Source organism: Salvelinus namaycush, chromosome 4 (genome assembly GCF_016432855.1).
Source record: "Salvelinus namaycush isolate Seneca chromosome 4, SaNama_1.0, whole genome shotgun sequence".
Lineage (NCBI taxonomy): Eukaryota > Metazoa > Chordata > Actinopteri > Salmoniformes > Salmonidae > Salvelinus > Salvelinus namaycush.
The window spans coordinates 12,890,599-12,918,179 of NC_052310.1; the positions used below are offsets into that span (position 1 = coordinate 12,890,599).

At 41.6% G+C, this 27,581-nt stretch overlaps 1 protein-coding gene and 1 pseudogene across 1 annotated transcript; one reads left to right on the top strand and one right to left on the bottom strand.

The window, feature by feature from the left end:
- The first annotated feature begins 412 nt into the window (after positions 1 to 412).
- LOC120046887 lies at positions 413 to 532 on the top strand (annotated as a pseudogene).
- Positions 533 to 3,091: 2,559 nt separating this feature from the next.
- Positions 3,092 to 27,247, bottom strand: LOC120046172 (anthrax toxin receptor 1-like). Its single transcript, XM_038991188.1, has 18 exons — positions 26,488 to 27,247; positions 18,616 to 18,687; positions 17,572 to 17,643; positions 17,298 to 17,379; positions 17,158 to 17,188; positions 16,982 to 17,055; positions 16,805 to 16,873; positions 15,992 to 16,072; positions 15,695 to 15,755; positions 14,809 to 14,907; positions 14,574 to 14,643; positions 12,698 to 12,776; positions 12,382 to 12,477; positions 11,104 to 11,142; positions 10,397 to 10,495; positions 10,052 to 10,219; positions 9,766 to 9,846; positions 3,092 to 3,968 (listed from the first exon to the last, which is right to left on the bottom strand). Exons 1-18 carry the CDS (start codon positions 26,646 to 26,648, stop codon positions 3,708 to 3,710), a joined length of 1,695 nt encoding a protein of 564 aa, XP_038847116.1. The 5' UTR covers positions 26,649 to 27,247; the 3' UTR covers positions 3,092 to 3,707.
- Positions 27,248 to 27,581: the final 334 nt, after the last annotated feature.

Genomic DNA, 27,581 nt, shown 5'->3' on the forward strand with positions numbered 1-27,581 from the left:
AAGTTGGGTGGAAATGATCATTATTTTTGGGATACAACTGAAGCTCTGAATGAATATGCGGTCTTTGACAAATTAGATGTTCCAAGGTTACACAAACAACCTCTTTGGGCCCTGTGAATGTGACATGTGAAGTGACCACAACTCCATATCATAGTTATCTAAATGACATAGTGGATCATACAGAAGCTGCTGAATGTGTGTGTGTGGCAGAAGTAGAGGGTGGGCCAGTCCCTGGGGAGGCCTGCCTCTCTTTACAGTTGTCTCCTATCCAAATGTTCTGGGTGGAGCAGCAAAGAGTGTGTTCAAATGGGGTCAGTGACTGCTTCTTTTACAACACAGAGCCTCTCATAATTCCCATCATTTAAAGGCTTGCTGTATTTCATTGTACTTTACATAGAGTTTGTTGGCACAGTCTGAGAATGATCCTATATGTGTCATTTGTCTGGGGTGAGAGAACTGTCTACAGTATTGTGGTACGTTAAGCTTATTGCCTGCTCTGTGACGGTGTAATAAAACCCATGTGCTCACAATCACTGCAGTAGAAGACATTTCAACAAGTGGCTGTAGTATTAGTAACAAAGTTGTAAATGTTTCTTCCCTCCATAGTGGTGCTCTCCCTGCTGGCCTGTCTGAGCTCCTCTGTCTGTGAGGTGAGGAGGACAGCCACAGCCACCCTACAGACCCTGGCCCAGGTGGACAGCTCTCCCTTTCACCCCACCATCGACAGGCTGCTGAGGACCACCGAGGAGCTCATCACTGACATCACTCACCGCAGCCAGGTCTCTCTCCCTCTCCCACACACACACACTCCATAATTCATATACTGTCTATACACACACACACACACACACACACACACACACACACACACACACACACACACACACACACACACACACACACACACACACACACACACACACACACACACACACACACACACACACTCCATAATTAATATACTGTCATAACTCTGACATTACTCGTTGTAATATTTCTTAATTCCTTTCTTTACATTTTTGGGATTTGCGTGTATTGTTTTGTATTGTTAGGTAGCTATTACTGCACTGTTGGAGCTAGGAACATTAGCATTTAGCCAAACCCACGATAACTTCTGCAAAATATGTGTACGCAACCAATACATTTTTTATTGGATTTTGACACACGCACACGTAAAAACAGCCCATTAGTCACATATAAAAGCTTGGAAGTCAACCTTTATTGATACTGTTAAAAAAAAACATTGAACATATTAATGTCTTTCCATATTTGTTTCAGTACTCCCATTAATACATGAAAAACAATGGTTAACATGTAAAACAATGGTTAACATTTAGCATCTCAAGAGTTTTTTTCTCTCAGAACACCACAAAGGTCCTAATGGTCATTCTGAAGCACAGAGATAAAAACGACATAATAACGAGGTGTATATAATGTTGTTGCTTGCTCCTCTAACTACTGTATGTCATTGCTTGAGTGGGGTGATGTACTAATAAAAGCCACCAATCCAGGCAATGAAATGGAGGGCTTTCATCATTGTCAAAAAGCAGAACTTTTATATCACACTTGGGTGCCTTTGAGCTTTATTTGTGTTATTGTACCAATAAAAACAAAGTAAATGTATGCACCTCTTAATCATCATCATCATCATCCTCCTGAACAGCTTTCAGCAGAGCTACAAGATATCAAAGGAATATAGTAACACAATGGTATTATAGTACATAATCGAATGAAGTACATTATACAAAGAGAGTAGAAAAATCAAAGTAGAAAAATCCTGAAAGGTACCGAGTGTAAAACGTTTCTAATAGTCTTCCTCAACCTTTGTCTGTACCAAGGACTGGCGACTGGCATGCTGTAGTTTACCTCCTTTGGGGACTTGATTGAATCGGTTTTGGTTCATAGACAAATCACTCAGATTTCCCCATGTTTTAATAGCCTTCTGATAAAGTACAGTTGCACTAAGGAAGCAATATTCCATGACCTAGTGCCGGACTATAGACCAATGGGGTTGAGAAACGCTGTCGTATGAAGTTGCGTGAATAGTTTGTTTACATGCACAGTGTCCGTCTTTGTCAGCGGACACCTTTGTCGTATTCAAGTACCCTCCTCTAGGTCTGGGGGTTAATAAATTAGAGACGTGGTGAACTGCCCTGCAGTTGCAATGTGATTGTGGTCAAAAACCAAAGGTAAACGATACAATGTATCAAATTAGTGTACAGTTTTGGGAATGTAAAAACTTGATGAGAGAACAATGACCTGACTTTGGTTGTTTGATTTGAGACGTTCATGATTCAAAAGGGATAAAAACAAATGAAAGAAAGAAAACTAAAATAATGCTATATCTGAGCTGCATTCAATGTGCACAATTACCAATATTAACTTAGGTAAACCTGGGTTCACCCTCAGATATTAACCAACAAAGTGTTTAAAAATGCCAGATTTTGTCGATACACATCTCCTACGCTATGTATGTATTACTAATTTAAAAAATATACACATTTTACGTGTTCAGTCCATATCAAAAGTATCTCAGTGTCAACTTATGCTTATACGCTCATGGCTTCCGGCAACACTACCAAATGGGAGTAATAAAAATCAGTTTCTCAATGGGAATATGGACTAACTCACATGGGCTAAAACCAGTGGTGTAAAGTCCTTATGTAAAAATACTTTAAAGTACTACTTAAGTCGTTTTCTTAGGGGTATCTGTACTTTACTTTACTATTTATATTTTTGACAACTTTTACTTTTACTCCACTACATTCCTTATGAAAATAATGTACTTTTTACTCCATACATTTTCCCTGTCACCCAAAAGTACTAGTTACATTTCGAATGCTTAGCAGGAAGAGAAAAATTGGCCAATTCACACACTTATCAAGAGAACACCCCTGGTTATCCTTACTGTCTGACTGACTAAACTCAATTGCTTCGTTTGTAAATTATGTCTGAGTGTTGGAGTGTGCCCCTGGCTATCCGTAAAATAATAAAACAAGAAAATTATCAAAAGTAAAACATTTAAAACATTTACTTTTGATACTTAAGTATATTAAAACCAAATACTTTTAGACTTTTACTCAAGTAGTATTTTACTGGGTGACTTTCACTTTTACTTGAGTCATTTTCTATTAAGGTATCTTTACTTTTACTCAAGTATGACTTCGGTACTTTTTCCACCACTGGCTGAAACTGTCTTTCTCAGTCTGAGTTGAAGTCATTTGGACATCAGAGAAAAAACCATAACCAAGCCCTGTTGTGTGACCCCCTACACAATTTGCCCTTATGAAATCTTTCAATGTAAAAAAGAGAGATCTAAAAAGCTATATGTAAATATTCACAAAAGAGAGATGCAAAAAGCTAATCTAGATTGGTTTGACAGCAGGTTCGTCATACTAGAAAAAATCCAATCCTTGTGGTTGAAAGTAAATCGACTCAGTGGTAACTAAAGCCACACAAAGGCCCAGTCTACTCTACTGTCACCTTGACACTTACCATCATCGGATACTCAGTAGTTGATAAACAAATTTCATCCATTGCAGTATTTTTCCTCCTATGACTAAATCTTTTGCTGTCCAGCAACAAACCATTACATCTCCTGCTAAATTCACCCCAACTCAAATAAATACTATGTTTATTTTTGGTTGAGGGAGCATCTTTGGCAGCGGGGACTATTGCTTTATTGGAGTGGGGTCCCTAAATCGCTTTCATGGTCTGTTGTTGGGGCACGGTGGGGGGCGCGAGGGAGGGGGGCAGGGGGGCCCTGGGGGGGTGCGGGAGGGGGGTGGCCCCGGGGGTAGCTGGCTGACGGGCGGTGCTCGCGAGGGCGAGCTGGTCTGTGCTGGCGGCGGTGTAGTGGGGCGGATCAGGGGACGGTAGTCTGGAGCAGGGGGGCTATGGGCCCGAGGAGGGGCCTTGGCTGCTGCCGCTGCCTCGTCTTTCACCCGGGTGAAGTTGATGCATCGACCCTGGGGGGAAAGAGACCGTAACATCTGATTACATGGTGATCAATGTCCTAAAAGTCAGGAATATACAGAACCCCATTAAGCTACAGTAAAGACATAACTCAGATGACATTGTACCCCCCCCCCTCCCCTCCCCTCCCCCACATGGTCCAGCCCACCTCCCACGTACAGTACACAGGTGTCTTACCCATCAGCCCCTGCTGTGACCCCTCTACCCTCTCCTCCCAGCCCAATGTCCTGTTCCAATGAACTGTTCCAATGTACTGTTACCAATGAAACTGTGGCCGCTTTCCAATAACCCCATGTTGTTTATAGCACCATATGGAGAAGTAGAGAGAGAAATGTAGAGACAGAGGGGGGTGGGGGGGTTGCTGTGATTTGAGTCAATTCAAAGCAATACGTTCCTTTTGCAGCATAAACTTTTGCTCCCTATTCTCGTCCACCACAGCTACTTCCCTACATAGTGAGAACCCCTTGCTTCGACCACAGTGGCGTCTTACAGTGCACTCTCGCGGTATATGGTCTAACTCAGATTTATGCCCTTACCAGACAGACATCCCAGTCACCCTTTTCCATTCCCCACGCAGATAGGCAGACATGGACTTACTAGGTCATACTGTAGAGCCATTTAACATATGCAAACACACACATTAACACACACACACACACACACTCTGAGTGGCTGCATTGTCAAGACATCAATGAAAACAACAGAGGACACATTCCATTCATCTTGACTTGTAAATTATATATGAGGTAGAAAAAATACAGAAATCCTCTGGTAAACAAACTCGGTCTCTGACATTCAATCAAGTCAATAACAGGATGAGAACATGAGAAGGGTCATGGATTCTAATCAAATATTCTTTCATTCTCAGTGCATACGTTCTCTGCAGACCCTTTGAGAGAGGCTCATTTTAGCAACCTTTCTGCGAGTTCATAACATTGAACCAGTGTGGTCAAATCAAATCAAGCTTTATTTATACAGCACATTTCAGACATGGAACACAAACATTTCGCTAAAACCGCAAAAACATCTGCTAAAGATGTGTATGTGACCAATAAAATTTGATTTGATTTGAATGTACTTCACAGGATTTTTTTTATTTTTAAACAATAAATAAAAACGGAAATATTTACTACACAACAAACATAAGAGGATAAAAACAAAATAATTACAATAAAACTGAACGAATAAAAGGCACCCTAAGGAAAATCAAAAAATATGTGTTTTAAGATCTCTTTTAAATATGTCCACAGTTTTGGCCCCCCTCAGGTTCTCTGGCAGGCTATTCCAGAGGCTGGGGGCATAATAACTAAAGGCTGCCTCTCCGTGCATCTTGGTCCTAGGCTTTAGTATAATTAAAAGGCCAGTGCCAGAGGACCTGAGGGACCTACTGGGTACATAACTCAAAAACATGTCTGACGTATTGGGGTGCACAAGCATGGATTGATTGAAAAACAAATAGAAGAATCTGGTGTGAGACTTTGAACCAGAACTTACAGTACAAAGGCAAAACAAAGATGCCCCTTCAAACCTCCCTCTTCTAACGTCTACCATTAAAACCCAGAGGTCATAAAACAGACTAGCCTGTGTTACATCAGAATGGTTTTCATGTGCCCCCGCTGGTTGAGACGACTCTCGCGGTCATCTCTGCTCGCTATTACCTCATGTCCTTCGCATTGCGAACACTCTGTCAGGGGAGACGTTAAATCAAAGCCTCTAATGTAACCTCAGGAGGCGATCTGCTCGAACACATGATGTTCTACGTAGGAGCTCGCTGAGAAGTTGAGAGTATTTGGAGACATAGCTGTGGTCCTATGTAGCGGTGTGGAGCCAGTGAATTAAGACTAGGGCTGCACAAAGAGAGAGGGATATGACTAAACCAGACTATGCACAGATAATCATACCCTGTAGGGCTGTGCACACAGTACACAAGCGCACACACACTGCACTATACCACACTCAACCGAAACTAAGCAAACAGGGAGTGTGTCTGGGTGTCCTAAACCAGCACAGAGAATCCCACAGTAAAGCTGGGGAGGAAGTTAGAGAGAGGGAGGGAGGGATAGAGGGAGGAAGGAAGAGAGAGAGAGGGAGAGAGGCGGAGAGAGAGAGGGAGGGGGGGGAGAGAGGTGGAGAGAGAGAGGTGGAGAGAGGCGGAGAGAGAGAGGGAGAGAGAGGGAGGGGGGGAGAGAGAGAGGGGGAGATCACACTCTACTTGAACAGAGCTATGCTCAATCATGAGGCATCAAAGCCAAAGAAACGGCACAATATTAAGAAATACTATAGATGGAAGGAAAGTAGTGTAGAAATATACCAAAAAATAATTAGGCAACAACAATTTCAATCCCTTTTAGACAACTTCATGGACAAAATGTTTCACTGTAATAGTGAAGGAGTAAACTTGGCAGTAGAAAATCTAAACAGTGTATTTGACAGCTTCCCTATCAAATCCCAAAATTTCAAGCAGTGAACCTAAGAAAATTAACAACAATGACAAATGGTTTGATGAAGAATGCCTAAGAAATAAATTGAGAAACCTATCCAACCAAAAACATATGGACCCAGAAAACCTGAGCCTACGGCTTCACTATGGTGAATCACTAAAACAATACAGAAATACACTGCGGAAAAAGAATGAACAGCACGTCAGAAATCTAACCACTTCTGGGAAAATTTGAAAACTCGAAACAAACAACAACACGAAGAATTATCTATCCAAAATGGAGATGTATGGATAAACCACTTCTCCAATCTTTTTGGCCCTATAACAACGAACAAACAAATAGATGATCAAATACGAATCTTAGAATCATCTATTAAAGACTACCAGAACCCACTGGATTCTCCAATTATATTGAATGAATTACAGGACAAAATACAAACCCTCCAACCCAAAAAGACCTGTGGGGTTGATGGTATCCAAAATTAAATGATAAAGTATACAGACCACAAATTCCAATTGGCTATACTTTTAACTCTTTAACATCATCTTCAGCTCTGGCGTCTTCCCCAATATTTGGAACCAAGGACTGAACCCCTAGCTTTTAGAACAACAAATAATGCATGAAGAGCAGAATTAGGCCGATACCCGCTAATTATCAAAATCCAGAAAAGAGCCGTTAAATTCTACAACCACCTAAAAGGAAGTGATTCCCAAACCTTCCATAACAAAGCCATCACCAACAAAGAAATGAACCTGGAGAAGAGCCCCCTAAGCAAGCTGCTCCTGGGGCTCGATTCACAAACACAAACAGACCCCACAGTGCCTCAGGACAGCAACACAATTAGACCAAACCAAATCACGAGAAAACAAAAAGATAATTAGTTGACACATTGGAAAGAATGTACAAAAAAACTGAGCAAACTAGAATGCTATTTGACCCTAAACAGAGAGTACACAGTGGCAGAATACCTGACCACTGTGAATGACCCAAACTTAAGGAAATCTTTGACTATGTACAGACTCAGTGAGCATAGCCTTACTATTGAGAAAGGCTGCCGAAGGCAGACCTGTCTCTCAAGAGAAGACAGGCTATGTGCACACTTCTCACAAAATGAGGTGGAAACTGAGCTGCACTTCCTAACTTTCTGCCAAATGTATGACCATATTAGAGACACATATTTCCCTCAGATTACACAGACCTACAAAGAATTCAAAAACAAGTCCATTTTTAATAAACTACCATATCTATTGGGTGAAATACCACAGTATTGTCATCCCAGCAACAAGATCTGTGACCTGTTGCCACAAGAAAAGGGAAATGAGTGAAAAACAAACACCATTGTAAATACAACCTATATTTATGTTTATTTATTTTCCCTTTAACTATTTGCACATCATTACAACACTGCATTTATACATAATATGACATTTGAAATGTCTTTATTCTTTTGGAACCTTTGTGAGTGTAATGTTTCTGTTAATTTTCTATTGTTTATTTCACTTTTGTTCATTATCTATTTCACTTGCTTTGGCAATGTAAACATATGTTTCCCATGCCAACAAAGCCTCATGAATAGAAATTGAGAGAGACAGAGAGAGAGAGAGAGAGAGAGAGAGAGAGAGAGAGAGAGAGAAAGAGAGAGAGAGAGAAAGAGAGAGAGAGAGAGAGAGAAAGAGAGAGAGAGAGAGAGAGAGAGAGAGAGAGAGAGAGAGAGAAAGAGAGAGAGAAAGAGAGAGAGAGAGAGAGAGAGAGAGAGAGAGAGAGAGAGAGAGAGAAAGAGAGAGAGAGAGAGAGAGAGAGAGAGAGAGAGAGAGAGAAAGAGAGAGAGAGAGAAAGAGAGAGAGAGAGAGAGAGAGAGAAAGAGAGAGAGAGAGAGAGAGAGAAAGAGAGAGAGAGAGAGAGAGAGAGAGAGAGAGAGAGAGAGAGAGAGAGAGAGAGAGAGAGAGAGAGAGAGAGAGAGAGAGAGACAGATGCTGCCTTTCTGTTTTTCAGTAGTCATGGAGTTAGATCGATAGCTACGTGAGTTGTATTCAGAGGATGCATTGACTAGGGGACATAGCAGGTCCATTGTAAACTGATGAAATCAAAGGAAACTAGGCTTCATAGATCAGCCTTTCTACTGTGGATACGAGGAGCATTCAGTCGTGTTTTATGGAATTGTACTGGAAAGGCTTTTAGCCAAGGCTTCTCTCAATAGTGCCATTCAGGATACAGGCGTCGTCATAGCAATCTGCATGGCGATAAAATGCAACATAGCAACAGACTGAAATATGTCTGTCGGGAAACCAGATCTGACCTTGGCCAAATGGGTCCAACGGAACACACAAGGCCTGTACATGTTCTGTGAACACCAATATGATCTGTGTGTGTCTGTGTGTGTGTGTGAGTGAAAGAGCTGTGTCACCAGCAAGCATGGCCCGGTCTCCTCAGGTAACACTTTACACAGGAAAGAAAAGAGCTCCTCTGCCTTGTATGTGTGCTCATTCCTCCCTGAAGGAAAACATATATATTACACCAGTAGAAGTAGGCCTGCCTCTGAATTTTTGTGCTTCTTCGTAACCGACCGCAAATTACTCGAGTAGGCTACGCCATTACACGGAGGGATGGAAACGATTCCGCTGGAGTAAGCATTGTGTCACGTAACCCTTTGCAGGTGGCGATCGTTAAAAGCTTTCCTGGGTCAAACCTTTTGAACAAAGTTTCGACATCTTTTTGTCCGGGAGAAATCTGAAGGACGCTAATCATCATTGTTCCTCTTTGCGGTCGATAGCTGACTTCCCGTGTCGTTGTTCAGAGCTTATCTGGCAGTACAGTCATGTCTTCTCAGTTCCTATTTTTGGCCGAGAGAATACTCTTTAAATGTGGAATTCCAGTTAAAAAGGGCTATTGAAGATTTTCTGCAAATAACGCATGATTTTAACTTGCACCTGGAGAGGTGCCATCTCAACAGGCTAGCTGCAGCTCTCAAAGGAAAGAATGGAGGAAGGAGATCTATGGGATACAGTCCCTCAGATAGTCTAGCCCTCCAAAGTGCATATCTAGAGCAAAAACCAACTCCAAGCCAAACTCCAACCTCCGTTTTGATACAAAGGGTCAGCATTGCAAAGTTAAAACATGTGAATGTAGAGATTTTAAAACCTTAAGAGGAACTTCCTGGAGTGTGTCCACAGTCCTGGTTTATTTCCCTTTTATGGCTGATTTGAAGCAGGTGTTGGGCTCTGCCGTGTCATGAATCTTGGCACTGGTGAGGTGTCGGCCACTGCAGGGGCGTTTTTGGGGGATTGGACTGTCTGATGAGGGATTGGACTAAGGCTGGGCTCCCAGGGTGTTTTAAGGCTTTAGTACTCACATGTTCTCCTGGCTGAGGCCTCATGAGAGAGACTTGGTCGTAACCGCGGCGAAACAGGGCCCAAATGGCGTCCAGTTTACCCTGCCGACAAGAGACAGAGAAATGACTACAGTGAATACTGTCAAAAATGCATTCTAGCTAGCAAACTGGTAAGTGTGCATGGCCAATATGTTCTTTCATACTACACAGTACCCTATTATAAAAGTAGCGGTAGCGAGGAAGAGAGTGTACATACTAGTCTTAGAAAGAAACGAAGAAAGGAAAGAGAAGAAAAGTGTGTTTCTACCTGTATGGGAGTGTACCACTTCCTGTCCGCGGCTGGCTTCCTGTTGTGGGCCTTCTTGGGCTTGGGCTCGTAAGGCTCAAACTCCTGCTCGGGCATTTTCACCACAGCGTTCTTGGGCATCTCCAGTTTAGCCCCCTCCTCCGTTGAACCCTTCCCTCCCCAGCGCACCTGCAGGAGTGGAACAGATTATATGACCTACAGTACCTGCAGAAGGAGTGTTACATACTACACACGGGCAGTGATGTAGTCTATAATAAAGTTCCAACTTTGATGTGTTTGTGAGGAAATATGGAGGATAAAGATTATAGCAATTTCAATGTCAAGAGTGGATTAGATCCAACTCGCCTCCATTCTTTTGATTCCTCCGACTCCTCTTCCTCCATAGTAGGATGCATCCACGGTGGGCCACTTCTTCTTGGGCATGCCATCTTCATCATCTGATTCCTGGCGGAGAGAAAAGATAGGAGCATGTGTTCATGTGTTACGATATTATGCATCTTTCCCATATTCTTGGCCACGATAGTAAACGTCTCCAAAAAGCAATTTATCTCGCTTGCCTTGTATGAAAGCTTTTTTCATTCACCAACAAAATAGCTTCACAGAAAATAAAACAAGAATTCCGCCAAAAGGAAATAGAATTGAAAGACTCCAAGTGAGGGTAAAATAGAGAATTAGTAAGCGCTTTAGGCCATTCATGCATCAGAGATCCATAGAATATAAATGCCTCTGTTTCACGACCAGCTGTGTCACATCTATGGAAAATGTGACAAAGACTTATTATTTGGAATCAACTTCTGTGGCGAAATGCCCTGAAGAGGCCTCATGACTGCATCACTTAACATTTGGTCACTTATTCTTGATTTTTCATCTGAATACTGTTGCTTTTTCTGGGAACTTCATCCATATTGAGCATAGACCCCACTGAGCTTGATGATGCGTTCCCTGGCTCACTAATAGGGCTGTGCTATGATTGAGACCCTGTGTGTGTCAGAGTGTGTGTGTATAGTCTTTAATGCATGTGTATACTTTCAGAGATTTAAGGGCCGACTTACTGGCTCTGGAGGGGGTGGCGGTGGCGGCTCCTTGATCACCTTGACAGGAAGTTCAGGGGAGAAAGTCACATTAATATCAATTGTTGGACACTAGCTATGTTTCCAGTAATTTGTCCAGTGATTTTTCTTATCGACATTTAGAACGTTTGCATAGAAAATAGATTAGACAATTGCCTGCTAGGGTGCGTATCCATTTAACAATCTTGTTTTGATAAAACAGCTGGATGTAATGACATGACACCAGAATAACGACAATGTCTAATAAAATGTAGTGGCTGAAGTGTTTCATTATCCATTTAGGCAAATTGCGCATTAATCAATTGGCGACCTTCTGTATTCCCTCCCACCTATCTGTTTCATGTCTCAGGTAGCCCGAGAAAGCCAGCATGGATAGAATGCAATAACTAACTAGTATTTGCCATATTCTAATAATACTCATGTGCCTGAATGTATCGCCATGGTCCGTGCCAAAGTTGCACTCCTGTAGATCTGACATAATTGGATGGTGTAACTTGTATCAAGACAACCAGAAAAACAAGGAGAAACAATTCAGCCATTTTTGAACGTCAGGAAAAGGATCCTGCAAAGAAACATTATTTTTATAGTTGAAAAATAGATTTAGCAGGCAGTTTAGATGTGGAGTGGAGCTTCATAGATACGTGCCCCGCGTTCCTTTAAAATGATTCGGCAATCATCATTTATTGTCCAAATAAAGAATGTTCAACAAAAGAAAAACCACAGATGTATCATTCATTTTCTGAATGAACTGCAAAACTGAAAGAAATTTGTTACAAATGTTTAAAGTAATGTTTGCTGGTAAGTAAAAGCCCTTACAAACAATAACAACATCATTTTCATTACATTGAACCAGGTTACTTTGTTTACGGTAATTACGTAAGTCATTTCAATGGCAATTACTCTGCTATAGGGTCTACTCTATACAGTATACAGATGTAGGACCTTAATTTGAGGCATTTTGCTACAGCAGGAAAAGAATCCTGCAGTAACAGGAAATTTGAATTATTATGTGGATTATAATGAATGGACATTTTTGTAGGGGTTGATACATTTTATATAAAAATCATGTCTGAAATTTCCAAGTGGATATTACAAACCTCAGAAGCCTTTTCAAATCACAAATACACTACATGTTTTAAATGTCATAGGAAAGTTATCCTGCAACAGGGTGATCAAATTAAAATCCTACACCTGTAAAATAACACATGGCCCATAATCGCCATCATATTGAACCAACTGTTAATGGAGGGTTCCACTAACCACAGTGCAGCAGAGGGGCCAGAACCACCACATGAACAGCACGGCCATTAACAGGAACAGAACCAGGAGCGTAATGAGAAGGATGGTGCCATCAAACTGCCAGGGAAGATAAAAGACAGAGTTAAGACAGGGTTACGACCCACATTAGGAGGAGGAGGAGGAAGCAGAAATAAAAAACAGAACAAGATTCAGATAGAAGAAACAAAGAAAGGATTCAATGCAAAATAATGGAAATTGGATCATTGTTTCCCAACATTAGACCATTTCTAGTGAGTTTTGAGTAGTAGTTGTAATGTGATTGGCAGAGCATACTTACACACTCTGTGGTGGTGATGTGTACAGAGCTAGTGATGAACGACAGGCCTTCATTCATGCTCACTTGTAGATAAACAACCCTGAAACACAAAAACAGACAAATTAGGCTAGTTAAGACCTGCTTGCCCAAGACCACTGAATGGCAAAAGGGCAGTTGTCCAGTGCCAAGGTGCCACACAAAGAGAGCTTTGCGCCCAACAAACAAAGCTATTAATGCGCAGACATGTTATTACACGTCTGAGACTAAGTAGGGCACTGGTATCAAAGTTGGTTTAACTCTTTTTCAGCCAAGAGAGGCTTTTACCTTGCCCGATCAAAAACAGTTGATGCCCACATTTCTTCATATCTCCAAAACTACTGCAAGTACCTTTCTCTTCTGGGTGCAAAACAATTATTCACATGTGACCTCAGGGAGCCTGGAAAACTTCTCAAACCTTCGTGATAAAAAAACTAATTTGGAATTCCCTGCATTTTTCTAGGGTTGCAAAGCACGCAGACTGATCAACAGGATATGCGAACTAGGTCATTTGGACTGATAAGCATTATTTGGTTTGGCTGTCTGGAGTCCACTCTTATCCCTGAAAGAAGTAACGATCAGGGGGAAAATATGGTCAGTTGGACTTGGGGCCATGTTCACATTTTGTGGAGATGTGAGTACGCATGTGCATGCGTGTGAGGGGAGAATAATCAATTTGACCACGGGGTGCTAACTGCTAGATGACTCTATAGATTAAAAGAAGATGACAGACGAGGAGAAAAAAATGGTGAAAAACAATGGGAGAGAGGGTAGGAGGAGGGAGTTAACTAGAGAAAGTGGATGTTCAGGAATAAAATACCAGACAGAGAGGAAGACAGGAAGTGCCAGTCTTGGCTGTGTGGTGTCAGACATCTGTTAAACAAGCAGATGAAAAGGCAGGGTCTGCACTAGGCAGACGTTCTGCTGCTTTGATCAGAGCTGTTAGTGAGTGAGAGTGAGAGAGAGAGAGAGAGTGAGAGAGTGAGAGAGAGAGAGAGAGAGAGAGAGAGAGAGAGAGAGAGAGAGAGAGAGAGAGAGAGAGAGAGAGAGAGAGAGAGAGAGGAAAGGAGGAGTGGAGAGTAACGGGGTTTTGAGTCTGGGGGAACACAAAGAGTGGGTGGGAGAGAGACTTTGTGGGCTGGAAAGTACGTCATGTACTTTTATTTTATGTCTCCCTTAAACTGTCTCATCCAAGGTCAAAAGAACCCTCAGAGTCTTAAGTCTTTTACCATTGCAGTCTAATTCCTCAATTTATGACCTGATCCAATAAGTTCTTAAAAATGGGGTTCTGAAGTGGTTTGTTGATGTTGGAGATTCTGAGAAACGTTAGAAACGAGGCAGCCTGATGATGGATGTATCTGTTATTGGATTATGGAGCACACAGGGGGAGGGGAGGAGGGGAGGAGGGGAGGAGGGCTCATAGTAATGGCTGGAATGGAGTAAATGGAATGGTATCAAACACTTGGAAACCACATTCGATACCATTCCATTAATTCCGTTCCAGCCATGAGCCCTCCTCCCCAATTAAGGTGCCACCAGCCACCTGTGATGGGGCAACCGTAACACTGTCCTCATTATGAAAACACAGGGCTCTAACCAATGAGGCTCTACCTGAATGAACTCATTGGCATATATAGAGAGAGAGAATAGAGGAGGAGTGGAATTTGGCCTTGACGGAGTCCGTTAAGACACCCTAATGAATAGCAGGCTTCTTCTGGTAGTGTGTTTATGTGGGAGGGCTTGGGGGGTGATCGGCTAGAAATGCCAGGGAACACACACTCATTCTACAGTGCTTAAAAACAGCGATAGCTCTGACCATCTTAAAACGTATTAAAAATGTATTTTTAAAAAAGGTACTCACTGCCCAACTTCATCCATAACTGGAGCCGTACACAGCAGGAACGTATCTTCGATTTCCACAGGCTTCTTATCTATGGAGAGAGCCAAACACTCCGTTTACTTAAATACGTTTCCTTTCTTCAATCGACTGTAGTTCTTCATGCATGTTACAGCTGGAAATACACATTGCACACATTGGTATGAAACACCTGGTTAAGCCTACAGTAAATGAAGTGTAAATGTAAGCAGGTACTCACTAATGGTGAGGGTGTCATTGAGTCTAAAGCTGCACAACACCTGCTCTATGTTCCTGGCGTGAAGGAAACCGTTTCCTCTCACCACTACCTGGAAGCTCTCTGGAAATAAGACACACCTTGAGTTTAGAAAAATACTACATACATTTAATATGATCATAGGCTATCAGACTTTGCACAATTATGTTGGGTAGCATACAAGAGTAGCTAGACTGACTTGTCAACATCGGTTAAATAAAATACAGAAAACATCATGCTCGGGAAACACAGGTCTTATGGGACTTGTCTCTCTCGATTAGGAAACAAGTCATTTATCAAATTGACTTCCATTTGGCAGGCCAGCATAAATTAAACATGGACATTTTATTTAGAGATCCTTTCATTACAAGATCCCCAATACACTACCCTCCATTAACCCCAATGGGGATTCCTGTCTGTTGGGGTCATTTGAGTGATCAGGGTTCTATTCATTAGGTACCAAATGGCAAAAAACCCCAGAATGAAACAGAGAGGGACCACCTGAATTTTTCCAATAAGAAACACATTTTAGTTTTAGTCATTTAGCAGATGCTCTTATCCAGAGCGACTTACAGGAGCAATTAGGGTTAAGTGCCTTGCTCAAGGGCACAATGTTCACCTAGTCGGCTCAGGGATTCAAACCAGTGACCTTCGGTTATTGGCCCAACGCTCTTAACCGCTATGCTACCTGCCGTTTTCCATTTCAAAATGTTTTTCTATGTTTTTCTACAGTGTGCCATAATGAATACGAGCCAGCTGAGCCCCAGTCAGAGGGAAGGGCACCAGCCTGGCCCCTTAATGAAATGAACACAGCACTTAGGTAATGACAGGGAACTAGCGTTGCTCTGCTTTGATCCTTTAGGGACCCCACCTCCTGCACAAACACTGGAGGGCTCTGCAGCTAGGATCTCAATACAGGACTTCTTGATGATCTGGAGAAGGAGAAAATGATTGAGTTGACTAGGTTAAATAGGCTAAAGGTGACTCATATCTTGTGAAGATTCTGTATCGAAATAAGAGACAGGTTCCTCAAATTTGAGACACTCAGTAGCTATAGGCTACATTTACAACAGTCTATTTTGACTTTTCAACTTTATTTGATCTTTCTCTGAAGGTATGTTTCGTGAAACAGGCCTAAGTCTCTCCTTCCTGGCCAGTGTGTATTTACCGAGTCGATCACTCCTCGCAGGGCTACGAATCCGCCCATCACAGGAAACACATGCTCGATGGTGTCTGCTATGGTGGCCAGCTATAGGGGGAAGGAGAGAACAGGTTTATTTACACAGACCCAGTGCTTCCTTCTGGCTCCCGTCTCAGTAACCAGAGACACACACATCATGACCCATTCATCTTCGGTGAAGAGTTCAGTGAACACTTGATTTGAGATGAAATAACCATATCATTATATTGTATGGTGATTGTACCTTCATCTCTCTCTACATGCATGACCAGGTTAGGAGGGAAATAACAGTACAATGATAGGGACACTAAGCACAAACCTGATGTACAATGGACATTGGACAGAGGCCTAAACAACCTTGATGAAGGGAAAAGTACAGTATGTTATATCCAGACATTTAGTGAAAGTCAATCTGGGTGGTAGAACGACACATTAAAAATCCAGTTAAAACGATGCATGACTCTGAAACTTGCTTCCTTAGCTAATATGGTAATCGTTTGCATGCAAGTCAAATCGCCCAATTTCATTACTGCTCAGCCTGGCGTATAAGTAGCCCTGTAAACCTCACAAGCAAACTCGGGTTCAAGATGTGTAGGTAGATGCAATTATGGGATACATAGTCTACACATGTGTTACTAAATATAAATAGCACATATTGTAATCATTGTTGTGAAATAATATTGAGTGCGTAGTATTACTAGATGTAATTACAGTATATCATTTTCTGTTAACAACAGGTTCCTAAATGTGTTTTGACAGGGGAGCAGGACATGCATGTTACACTGCAAACTAAACCCTTGCCTGTGTCTCGTTAAAGTCCTTTACTCCAACACAGTACACCATAGCTCCTAGAGACCGGCTTCTCTCTGCCTGTTTGTTGGGGGGAAACCAAGAATCAGCACCAGAGAACATGTTTTAACATTGTCTTTCCTTTACATCAACAGGAAGGTGAATGTTACATAAATCCAATTTGCCTACCTCCTGTTGTGCAGTGACGAGTTGGTGTTCGTTCAGCTCCCCATCAGTCAAGGCAATGATAACACTTGCTGTCCCTGTAACAGAGAGGTCAATCAATTGTATGACCTCAACATCGCCAAGTATCGAGTGATCTTTGCTATGTCTAACTCTAGTGACAGGTGCCATTGGATGCTCACCAAAGTTTTCATGGTGTATCTGCTCATTCGCCTGAAAGGAGAAGACAATGTTATTCTTCTCATTATGTTTAAAAAACAACAACATGTTAAACAGGTGAATAACACGATAGAGTAAGACCACGTCAGAAGCAGATAAATACCCTTTCCAAGCCCAGGTGCATAAAGGTGTCTCCACCAGGTATCTCTTTTCTCAGCACATTCAATCCTTTTCTTATCTCCACCCTGACAAACAACACAAATCGCACGTTATTAAAAAAAAAGAGTCTCGGTCTGATGTCTAAACGTCATTACTGAGTAAAATAGTCATCACCACTTCTATTCCTCATACAAGACAAACGGATGCGTCCCAATTGCCACCCTATAAACTGAATAGGGTGGCATTTGGGATGCATTTAACCCATATTTGCAGTGTACCTGTTTTCTGTCAGTTTCATGAGAGTGGTTCCTCTGGATGAGAAGACAATGAAGGACATTCTCAACATTGGGCTGTCAAACAACACAGCACACAAACAACGGTTAGAGACTATGGTGGTCCTGAACCATTCAACAATTCCTTTTGTCAAGCCTCAAAGACGCCATACTATGTTTGAGCTCAACACATAAACAAACAAACTAAAAATCAAGACCACACAATGGACACACTCTCCAAATCATTTATTTCACGTATTTATTGTGACATGCAAGGACGTGTTTTGGCGTCACAAATGTACCTAGGATGAAAAAAAACTCACATGGAAACCTGTCCATGCATTCAAGCATAAATCACAGAATTCTCTGTGGTTAGTTCTATCCTATTGTTTGTTTATGGGCCATGTTCACAAGGACTCTGGACTCAATTTGATGGATTCACATGTTGTTTTTGAGACTTTTGTGATGGGGAAAAACAATACCACCCAAACTAAGGAAGCTTACTAGCTATTGACGTTAACGGAATAGCTAGCTGACATCGCTGTGCACTCTGGTCATGTATGTCTTTGTCCTCCAGCTTGAAGCTCTCGAGCTGCCGTTATGTTCATGACACATGCCATTACCGCGGTTGGTTGGTAAGTGAATGAGCACATGGACAGTCTGTGCTCCATTCGGGAAATATTTATTTTTGCTGGGGGGGGTTATGTGTTGTCGAGTACTGTTTCTCTTAAAGCTCGCTGGATGGATCCTGCCATTACAGGCCAAGCAGCATTGAAGATACTTTTCCTATTAATAAATAAATGCTGTTACAGAATTCCCATGCTGATGGCGATGAAGGACTATTTTCCGGCATGCGTGTTGTTTATTTCTCCGGCTGGCGCCGCAGAGTCTAGCTTTCACCCACCCTCACATGAGAGATCACTATCCCCTCCAGCTCGTGGCCTCAGCCAATCGGACTGTCCCGATTCAACTCACCTCTGTGCACGAGCTAGCCATGCTGCCTCTTCAGGCCTTGATTGACAACAAAATATCTTTGTGATGTTCTCTTACCTGATAAACTTTTCAGCTAGATGCTCCACAAAGGAGTAGATTTCTATCCAGTGGTGTTTGACACTGCCAGATCTTAGAAAGAAAGAAAACAGAGGAATAGTTATATCCTACAATCTAACGTTGTTTAAACGCACATGTGACACATTTCCTAAATGTTTATCCAACACCTCCTAGTACAGGAACTGTTTGTACTACTGCGACATATAAAGTCAACACAAAATCATAACAGAGAGGTTATCAGTAAGCTGATTGGCCAAACAATATGTCACGGAAAAAACAAGCCATTTGAACATTAGCAGAAGAATCTCCATTGACACAAACTAACCCCATTTATTAGGGAAAAGGAGGAAAGTGAGTTTGGACACATCTGAGGACCAAGTCTGTAACTTAGCAACCTGCCCAGCTAGCTACCCGGTGATCTCTGAGCTTCCATAAGGGACGGTAGCAGTAATAGTCCTTATGAAAGCTGAATGCTCTCCACAGAGAAGAGCTTCATTTCCTCTAAGTCCGGGAAGGAAGGGACCTGGCTGGTGGTTGTGGCGGTGACTCGTTACTGAAGAATACTACACATGGGGAATGATCTAATTTATTAAATTGAACCAAACCGCTGTTAGCGGATGGATGAAGCAGTAGCCTGAAATAGGACAATGCTGCTGACGAAGCCTCACATGGATGTCTGATGTAATAGTTACAATCTGCGCATCAGACATAACATTCACTTGTTTTCCCAGTTTAGTCTCCGTACTGGTTTTCTGGTGTATATTTGTGTTGTTAATGTGTAGGATAAACAGGCATGACATACTGTGCAGCTAGAGTTGAGTATATTCTTTAGAAGCTTTACAAACATTGCATTCAACGGAGTCAAAGCACCCTGTGAGGACAATACTTGTCAAGCTAAACAAACCTTACCCAAATAAAACGTGTGGGGGAGGCCAGCGAGCCTTGGATGTTCAACAAATGTGCTGAATAAACAGTGTTCATCTGACGCGGCTTGAACACACACAGTCGGACTGCCCTGACCCAAGGGAAGAGCCAATCTGTCAGGCATGCGGTTTGTTTCATTACTACGGGGGAAATACTACACCTCAAAATGTCTTCTTTCATGTACAGTACAGCCATATAGGGTTAGTGTTTCAGTGATTCACAGAGGAGTGAGGCTAAGGACTCCCCGCCTTGGAGATTTTCTTTTGCATCACAATGGATATTATTTGTGTTGGACAAGACTGTTTTCTGAGGTACCAGGCAGTCGTGGGATTGGAGCCTGGCTTGCAGTTTTCTCACCTGTATAAACAGCATTAGGAAAGGAAGTGGGCTATTGTCTTGTGAGATCCTTGAAGGAAAATGTTGTGGTACTTTTTCTTTGATACAATTTTAATAGACTGAGTCAAACCATTACAGTTCAAAAGTTCTGGAAGTTGTTATTGCAAGCTTCAACAGCTTTGTTGACTAAAATGATTGAGCTCTTGATGACAGGAGTTTGAGATTATATCATGTCAAAAAGGGTGCACGTTTTCGTTGTCTAGTGTTATATAATTGATAAATCCTCTGACTATAAGTACATGATAAACGGCACGTCGGGCCATATGAAACTCATTTTGAAACTGATGGAACCCCATAGACAAGAGAGAGAGAGAGAGTGATCGGGGTAACATTCGGATGGCTGGGATAATTAAAACCACGCGTTGGCTCTTTAATGTCTCTTCTGCTGGGGGAAGCAGAAAAGATCCACCGTGGATCTCTAACCACAAGTCCATTTTTTTGTCTTTCAGCCCACACAGCCAAAATAGATCAGGACTGGTGAGGTCTGTGCCCTAACCAACCCACTGAAAACTGTCCTGGGGAATAACAGACCAACGAGCACAACAGACAAATGACATAAGGCGAATGACAGGCTATGGCCTCAAGGCCATAAACAACAGCTATTCAGTTTACTACAGCGTTTGATCAGACGGCTGTAGCTGTACTGTTTCCAAACACTTAGGACACTCAGGGAAGAAACATGCACAATCGACATCTAGCAACGCTAAACAGATCAGGTCAGGACTGTGCTAGATGTCTGAGAGGGAGAGAATTTGTTACTTTAAACATGAAAGCCCAGAGTCATTTATATATATATATTTTTTTTTTAATCAAGCCTTTCTTTCTGCTGACTGTGTGAAAACTCACCACTACAATGAGCAAAATGAAGTGAGTCGGGGAGAGAGAGAGACAGACAGAGAGTGTTCAGTCGGTCTAGGCCAGGGATGTCAGAAAACATGTGAGGGAAAAGGCTCTGTCAGACCCAGGTGTTCAGTAAAAGGCTCTGCTCTCACGCTTCTAAGTGTTGAGAGGAAAATCCAACACCATGAAGCTGTAGGGTCCCTTTCCAGTTGGAGCCTGCTGCATGTTAAGAAACACCCCAGTCTGCGAAGCAATGATCTTACTCCAATTTAACTGACTATGCACATGGATTTGTACCGATAGACCATTAACCTACTTTTAGCTTGAGGCCTACTTGCTGTGTCTAGGCTTCCAACTGAAATCTTTCTTTATTCTCACTCCCTTATCTTTTGGATTTTTAATTTTTTTTCCCTGTCTTTCTTCTTCTCACCCTCTTTCTCTGGGTGCAATATTATTTTCTCTAAATAACTGACTGCCCATTTAAAATGTCTGTCTTGCTTGGGTACCCCAAAGCACTGGGGATTCTAGATGGTGTGATAACATTTAAAGCTGCAATATGTAACTTTTTGGGCGACCAGACCAAATTCACATAGAAATGTGAGTTATCGATCTGCCATTCTCGTTGAAAGCAAGTCTAAGAAGCGGTAGATCTGTCCTATGTGCATTATTTCTATGGCTCCCGTTCTTAAGTTTTTACATCTTTTACTTTCGGCTTTGTACAATACAAAAATACAATATTTTGGCTTATGGAAAATATATTTCACAGCGGTTTAGATGGTACAATGATTCTCAACACAAGGGATCATCAACTCGACTCAGCCGCGGGCCAATGTTTTTCTTGAGCGGATGGTCAGGGAACATAATTACAAATAATTTGTAAACTGCAAATTGACCAAACGGACACAATATTCAACTAAAACAGAATCATTTCAAACCTTGCTGACATTTGTATACGATCACTTACTGTATATCTCTCTATTATGCTTGGGAATACTTTGGAACAGATTTCCAAAATGAAAATCACTTGGAGCTGATTTGCTGGCATGTTTACAGTCTTTTATGTCCAACAATAAAATTACAATAAAAAAAACAGCTGGGCCACCAGTTGGGAAACACTGCTCTATAATATACTTGCTTGTTTTGTCACATAAACTGAAATTAGGTGAACTTTTAGAATTTTAGCAACCAGGAAATGGCGGAGTGATTTCTTCATAGTGCATCACCTTTAACAAGGCATTTATTCCTGCAAAACACACATGCCAAAAGCTTCTTCTGATGCGTTATGGAGGCCAGAGCAGCACCATGGTCCAGGAGAGAGAAAAAAAACACATTCCACAGTGAGAAAGTCTTGACATGTTTACATTATTTATAGACTCCAGATGTAGTCCGGGTTGGCTTGGATTTTAAAAATGATCACAACATAACGCCCAACTTCAATGTTGGCCTGTGAAAAAAAAAACATTTCGCAATGATTAACATTCTTGTGAAGAATGACGTAGACTTGAAAAGGAAGAACAAATGGCTGCTACATGCAGCTTCTAATGGGAAAACACAGGTGCCAAACATAATTGTTTCCTATTGTCCCATAGCTTGATCAGAAAACAATTATAACAAGGCCAAGCGGGTCAAGACACACATTAGGACTGTGGGAATCTGCTAGGGCATCGGAGCTTCTAGCATTATTATCGTGTGTCTTCTAAACAGTGAATGTCCCGTAGGCCAGAGTTTTTACGTCCTACAAGAGGTAAATGCAGGTGGCAGTAGCTAGGTTTCCATCCGAATGGCGACAGATTTTCACGCGAATATTCTCCAAAATATGCATTAAGAAAATATGCACATTTTTCCACCAGTTTCCACCAAACAGACTTGTTGCAGGTAAAACTCTGTGCGTGATGACGTTGTGCACACAAAATGTACCTTTTCACTTAAGTGTCCAAGGACCGAATAAAAATCAAATGTTCAATGTGTTTCCATCGCTTTTTTAACTCTACCGATAGTTATGTCACAAATACTGTTGCGTTAAATAGCAAATGTACCTAGTCTGGTCTTGGCACATGTGCTCTAGACAACAGCAGATACAGTGCGGGTAGGATCTGCGGGTAGGTTAGTCCACCTTGCACTTTCACCACCCTGTGAAGTTCATCAAAACGTATTTAATCCGTAGCCTAATAAACTGCATGGTTTCCCGAGTCGTATTGTGAGGACCACACAACAAATCATCGCGTGACTCCAAGTTTACTTCGATATTATGATTATTATATCAATATTTTCTCATTAAGGTGTTTCCATCGCCATTTCTCGTATAATTAATTTTACCGACACAAAAAGATGCCACCATGTCGAACGAACAAATGATCTGTTGGCATTTATAAAATTGTACCCGAAACTTCCTGTTTCCATCACAGCTGATGTGATTATTTTTTTTATACAGTATGACTTTACTCGCATAAAAACTGTGGATGGAAACGTGGTTTTTATTTTATTTATATTTAACCTTTATTTAACTAGGCAAGTCAGTTAAGAACAAATTCTTATTTACAATGACGGCCTACCAAAAGGCAAAATGTCTCATGCGGGGACGGGGGCCTGGGATAAAAATAAAATACAAAAATATATAAATATAGGACAAAACACACATCACTTCAAGAGAGACAACACAACACTACATAAAGAGAGACCTAAGACAACAACATAGCAAGGCAGCAACACATGACAACACAGCATGGTAGCAACACAACATGACAACAACATGGTAGCAAACACAACATGGTAGCAGCACAAAACATGGTACAAACATTATTGGGCACAGACAACAGCACAAAGGGAAAGAAGGTAGAGACAACAATACATCACGCAAAGCAGCCACAACTGTCAGTAAGAGTGTCCATGATTGAGTCTTTGAATGAAGAGATGGAGATAAAACTGTCCAGTTTGAGTGTTTGTTGCAGGCTGCAGCGAACTGGCTACCGATAAGGAAGTAAGGGCAAGGAAGTGATGTCAGCAGACCAAAAGTAAAACTAGGGTGTTTTCCCATAACATCTGATGAGCATTAGCTACAGTGGTAGGGAGTGCGTTTTGATGATTTTTATTATGCAGAACATTTGGCATCAGTACTGGTCTGCAGTGATAGAAACATGCCCTAAAACAATACATTTTGTTGTGTTCCTTATAAAACAGCAGGATAGGGCCTACCAGTCTGATTAAGCTCAAAGTCATACCCATAGAAATCTTATTAAATTACTAATTATATGGTCATACCTCAGTAGGCTATAGTACACCACAACATAGGGTTAACTTTAGCTTGGTTCTCTTTGATCCACTGCCCACTTGGACCTTAACAGTAATGATTCATGATATCCACATGGTCCGTTTTCCTTTATTCGGTGACCGCTTGGCTGGGGGAGATTTTTCCATAAACTAGTCGTGAAATTTACAGGATTTATATTCAAAGAAACTCGGGACCAAAGTGTTGACTCCAGCCACTCCAGTGTTCGGCGCATGTGACAAATACAATTTGATTTGATTTGTATCCTAGTTGTAGCCCTATGGAGTGTGACAAAAGCCAGACCTGGAGGAAAAACTCCTGGTCCGATGGGATGTAACTAAGGCCCAGAGTTTTTCCTGTTCAGGTCTGGTCAGGAACCCAATGACCAAGCTAAAGTACAAAGGGCTATGTCCTTAATCTACATCTCAACCAGAATATGGTCTGTGCTAGTGTTGTCACGATACCAGTATTGCAATACTATGACACCAGATTCTTCTTGGCAAAAAAGAAAACATGAAGCATAGTCAACTTTATGGTCCATTAAAACATACTTTTGCAAAATAGGGTGTGCTATAGCTTGCAAAAAAACCCAAATGTGACTCTGGGTGACAACACAAGACAGTTTTTCCCCCCAACATTAGGACTTGAGTCTGCTTCATGTTGTGTTTCCTTTGCTTCCTTACTTCCTAGTATTGCGATACTGGTGTTGTAAAAACACTTGCCTGTGCATCTCATAAACAGCTCAGGCCTGAGGGATGAGGGGATGTCACTAACGAGCATCCGGTTGTTTGAAGTCAGGAACCTCGCTTAGTAGCACCAACATCCTCATCATCAGGGCCACACAAGTTTGTACACATAGAAATCTATCAACATTGAATCATACATCTTCTACGAGTTGTGTTACCAGATGAGAACTTATCTAAAATATGTCCAAATTAGATCAGATATATTACATAAGGTCAGAGAACTGGCAATGTGGTGCCAGGACAACAACCAATCCCTCAACGTGAGCAAGACAAAGGAGCTGATCGTGGACTACAGGAAAAGGCGGTCCGAGCAGGCCCCCATTAACATCGACTGGGCTGTAGTGGAGCGGGTCGAGAGTTTCAAGTTCCTTGGTGTCCACATCACCAACAACCTATCATGGTCCAAACACACCAAGACAGTCGTGAAGAGGGCAAGATAAAACCTTTTCCTCCTCAGGAGACTGAAAAGATTTGGCATGGGTCCTCAGATCCTCAAAAAGTTCTACAGCTGCACCACCGAGAGCATCCTGACTGGTTGCATCACTGCCTGGTATGGCAACTGCTCGGCCTCTGACCGCAAGGCACTACAGAGGATAGTGCGTACGGCCCAGTACATCACTGGGGCCAAGCTTCCTGCCATTCAGGACCTAAATGCTAGGTGGTGTCAGAGGAAAGCCCATAAAAGTGTCAGAGACTCCAGTCACCCAAGTCATAGACTGTTTTCTATTCTACCGCACAGCAAGCGGTACTGGAGTGCCAAGTCTAGGACCAAAAGGCTCATTAACAGATTCCACCCCCAAGCCATAAGACTGCTGAACAATTAATCAAATGGCCTATTTACATTGACCCCCCCCCCATTTATTTTGTATACTGCTGCTACTCACTGTTTATTATCTATGCATAACCACCCCTACCTACATGTACAAATTACCTCAACTAACCTGTACCCCTGCACACTGACCCAGTACGGTACCCCCTGTATATATGGTACCCCCTGTATATAGCCTCGTTATTGTTATTTTATTGTGTTACTTTTAATTTTTTATCACTTTAGTTTATTTGGTAAATATTTTATGAACTCTTCTTGAACTGCTCTGTTGGTAAGGGCTTGTAAGTAAGCATTTCACGGTAAGATCTACACTATTCGGCGCATGTCATTTGATTTGACATGCTGACTCCAAATTGACACAATACATTATATACAATTCATTTCTATTGGGCAAAAAATATTCTGAAACACAACCAAAACAAACAGCAAATGCATCCAACAAATGTGTAGAGTCACACGCTTGATGTAGTCATTACGTGCTATGGAACCAAATACTTAACTTTTTACTCCTTTAATACACATATAACTGAATTTGTCCCAATACTATTGGTTCCCTAAAATGGGGGGACTATGTACAAAAAGTGCTGTAATTTCACCCGATATGGATGAAAATACCCTTAATTGAAAGCTGATAGTCTGCACTTTAACACCATAGTCATTGTATCATATAAAATCCAAAGTGATGGAGTACAGAGCCAAAACAACAAAAAACGTGTCACTGTCCTAAACATGTTGGAGCTCACTGTACACTATTGTCTGTTTAGTGATGACTTAATACTGTGTAACGAGCGAGGCTTGGCATCTCAATATAACGGTTCCCTGGGTTTATTATGCAGTATAATAATAAATATGCCATTTAGACAGTTACTTACTTGTCAAGCACAAAATACAAGTCAAAAGCCCCCTGACATGTACTTTCCTCCCCTTCTTCTTCTACTTCTTGCTCTGGTTCAGCATTTACAGATGCTAAAGTAAACATAAAAAATCCAAGGAAAAGTAGGGCAAGAGACACTTTTCCCCAAAACCTCGCCATCTTTCCCCCGCCAAAAACGCAAAATACTCCAAAAACTCAATGGAACTAAGTCAATGCTGTCTCACATCCACAAAGTCTTGAAATTACTTATCTAGGCAGAGATATTTAACCGACAAAAAACGGCCAAGGCTGCGCCATAGAAAACCGTTGCTCTCAGTTTCCAAACAATACAGACCGTGTGCCTCTGACAAATATTGGATGGGCGGTGAAGGCGAATATACCATACCAAAACTTGCAGCACTTTGTTCTCCTTTGAAAACGTAGGAAATAATTTGTTCAGAGATTTTACTCTCCGATATTATCCTGTCATATTCGCATGATAAAACAATCGTGGAGTATTTGAGTAACAAATCTAAAATGTTTCAATGTGTTAGAATATATGTGGATAATTCACAAAAATACAAGATTCCTGTGAAAATTGTCAAAATAATTTTGGTTAAAATAGCTAAATGGAGACGTGCAATGTTAAGAACTGGGAGCTCGGGAACAAACATGCCAGAAATGAACCAGGTTTCATATTTCTGCCTAGAGAAAAAAAACGAAAAAAGGTCGAGATTCCATCTTGCACCTCCCTCTCAAGAAGCTAACTTTGGAGAAACATATGCCTGCCTATAAAACAACGAAGAAATGATGAGCTGCAGCATCCACTGACTTAACACCAAAATCCCATCTGTCCAGAATGTTATTGTAGGATAATAGAGTACCACAGTATGAGTCATTATACCCAGAAAACCTAGCAGTTAAACAAGGAAATGATTCCAATCGTTTTTCCACCATCCATTTTTCCCATAGGGGATTTTAGAAACACTTAAAATAAGGGCTGAGTTTCTTGTAGGCTTACCCTGGCGTGACATTTTGATAACCGTTTAAAGCTCTATAGGACAACGTGACTTTTATCAATATATTTGCCTGTATTTACCCCCCCCCCCACCA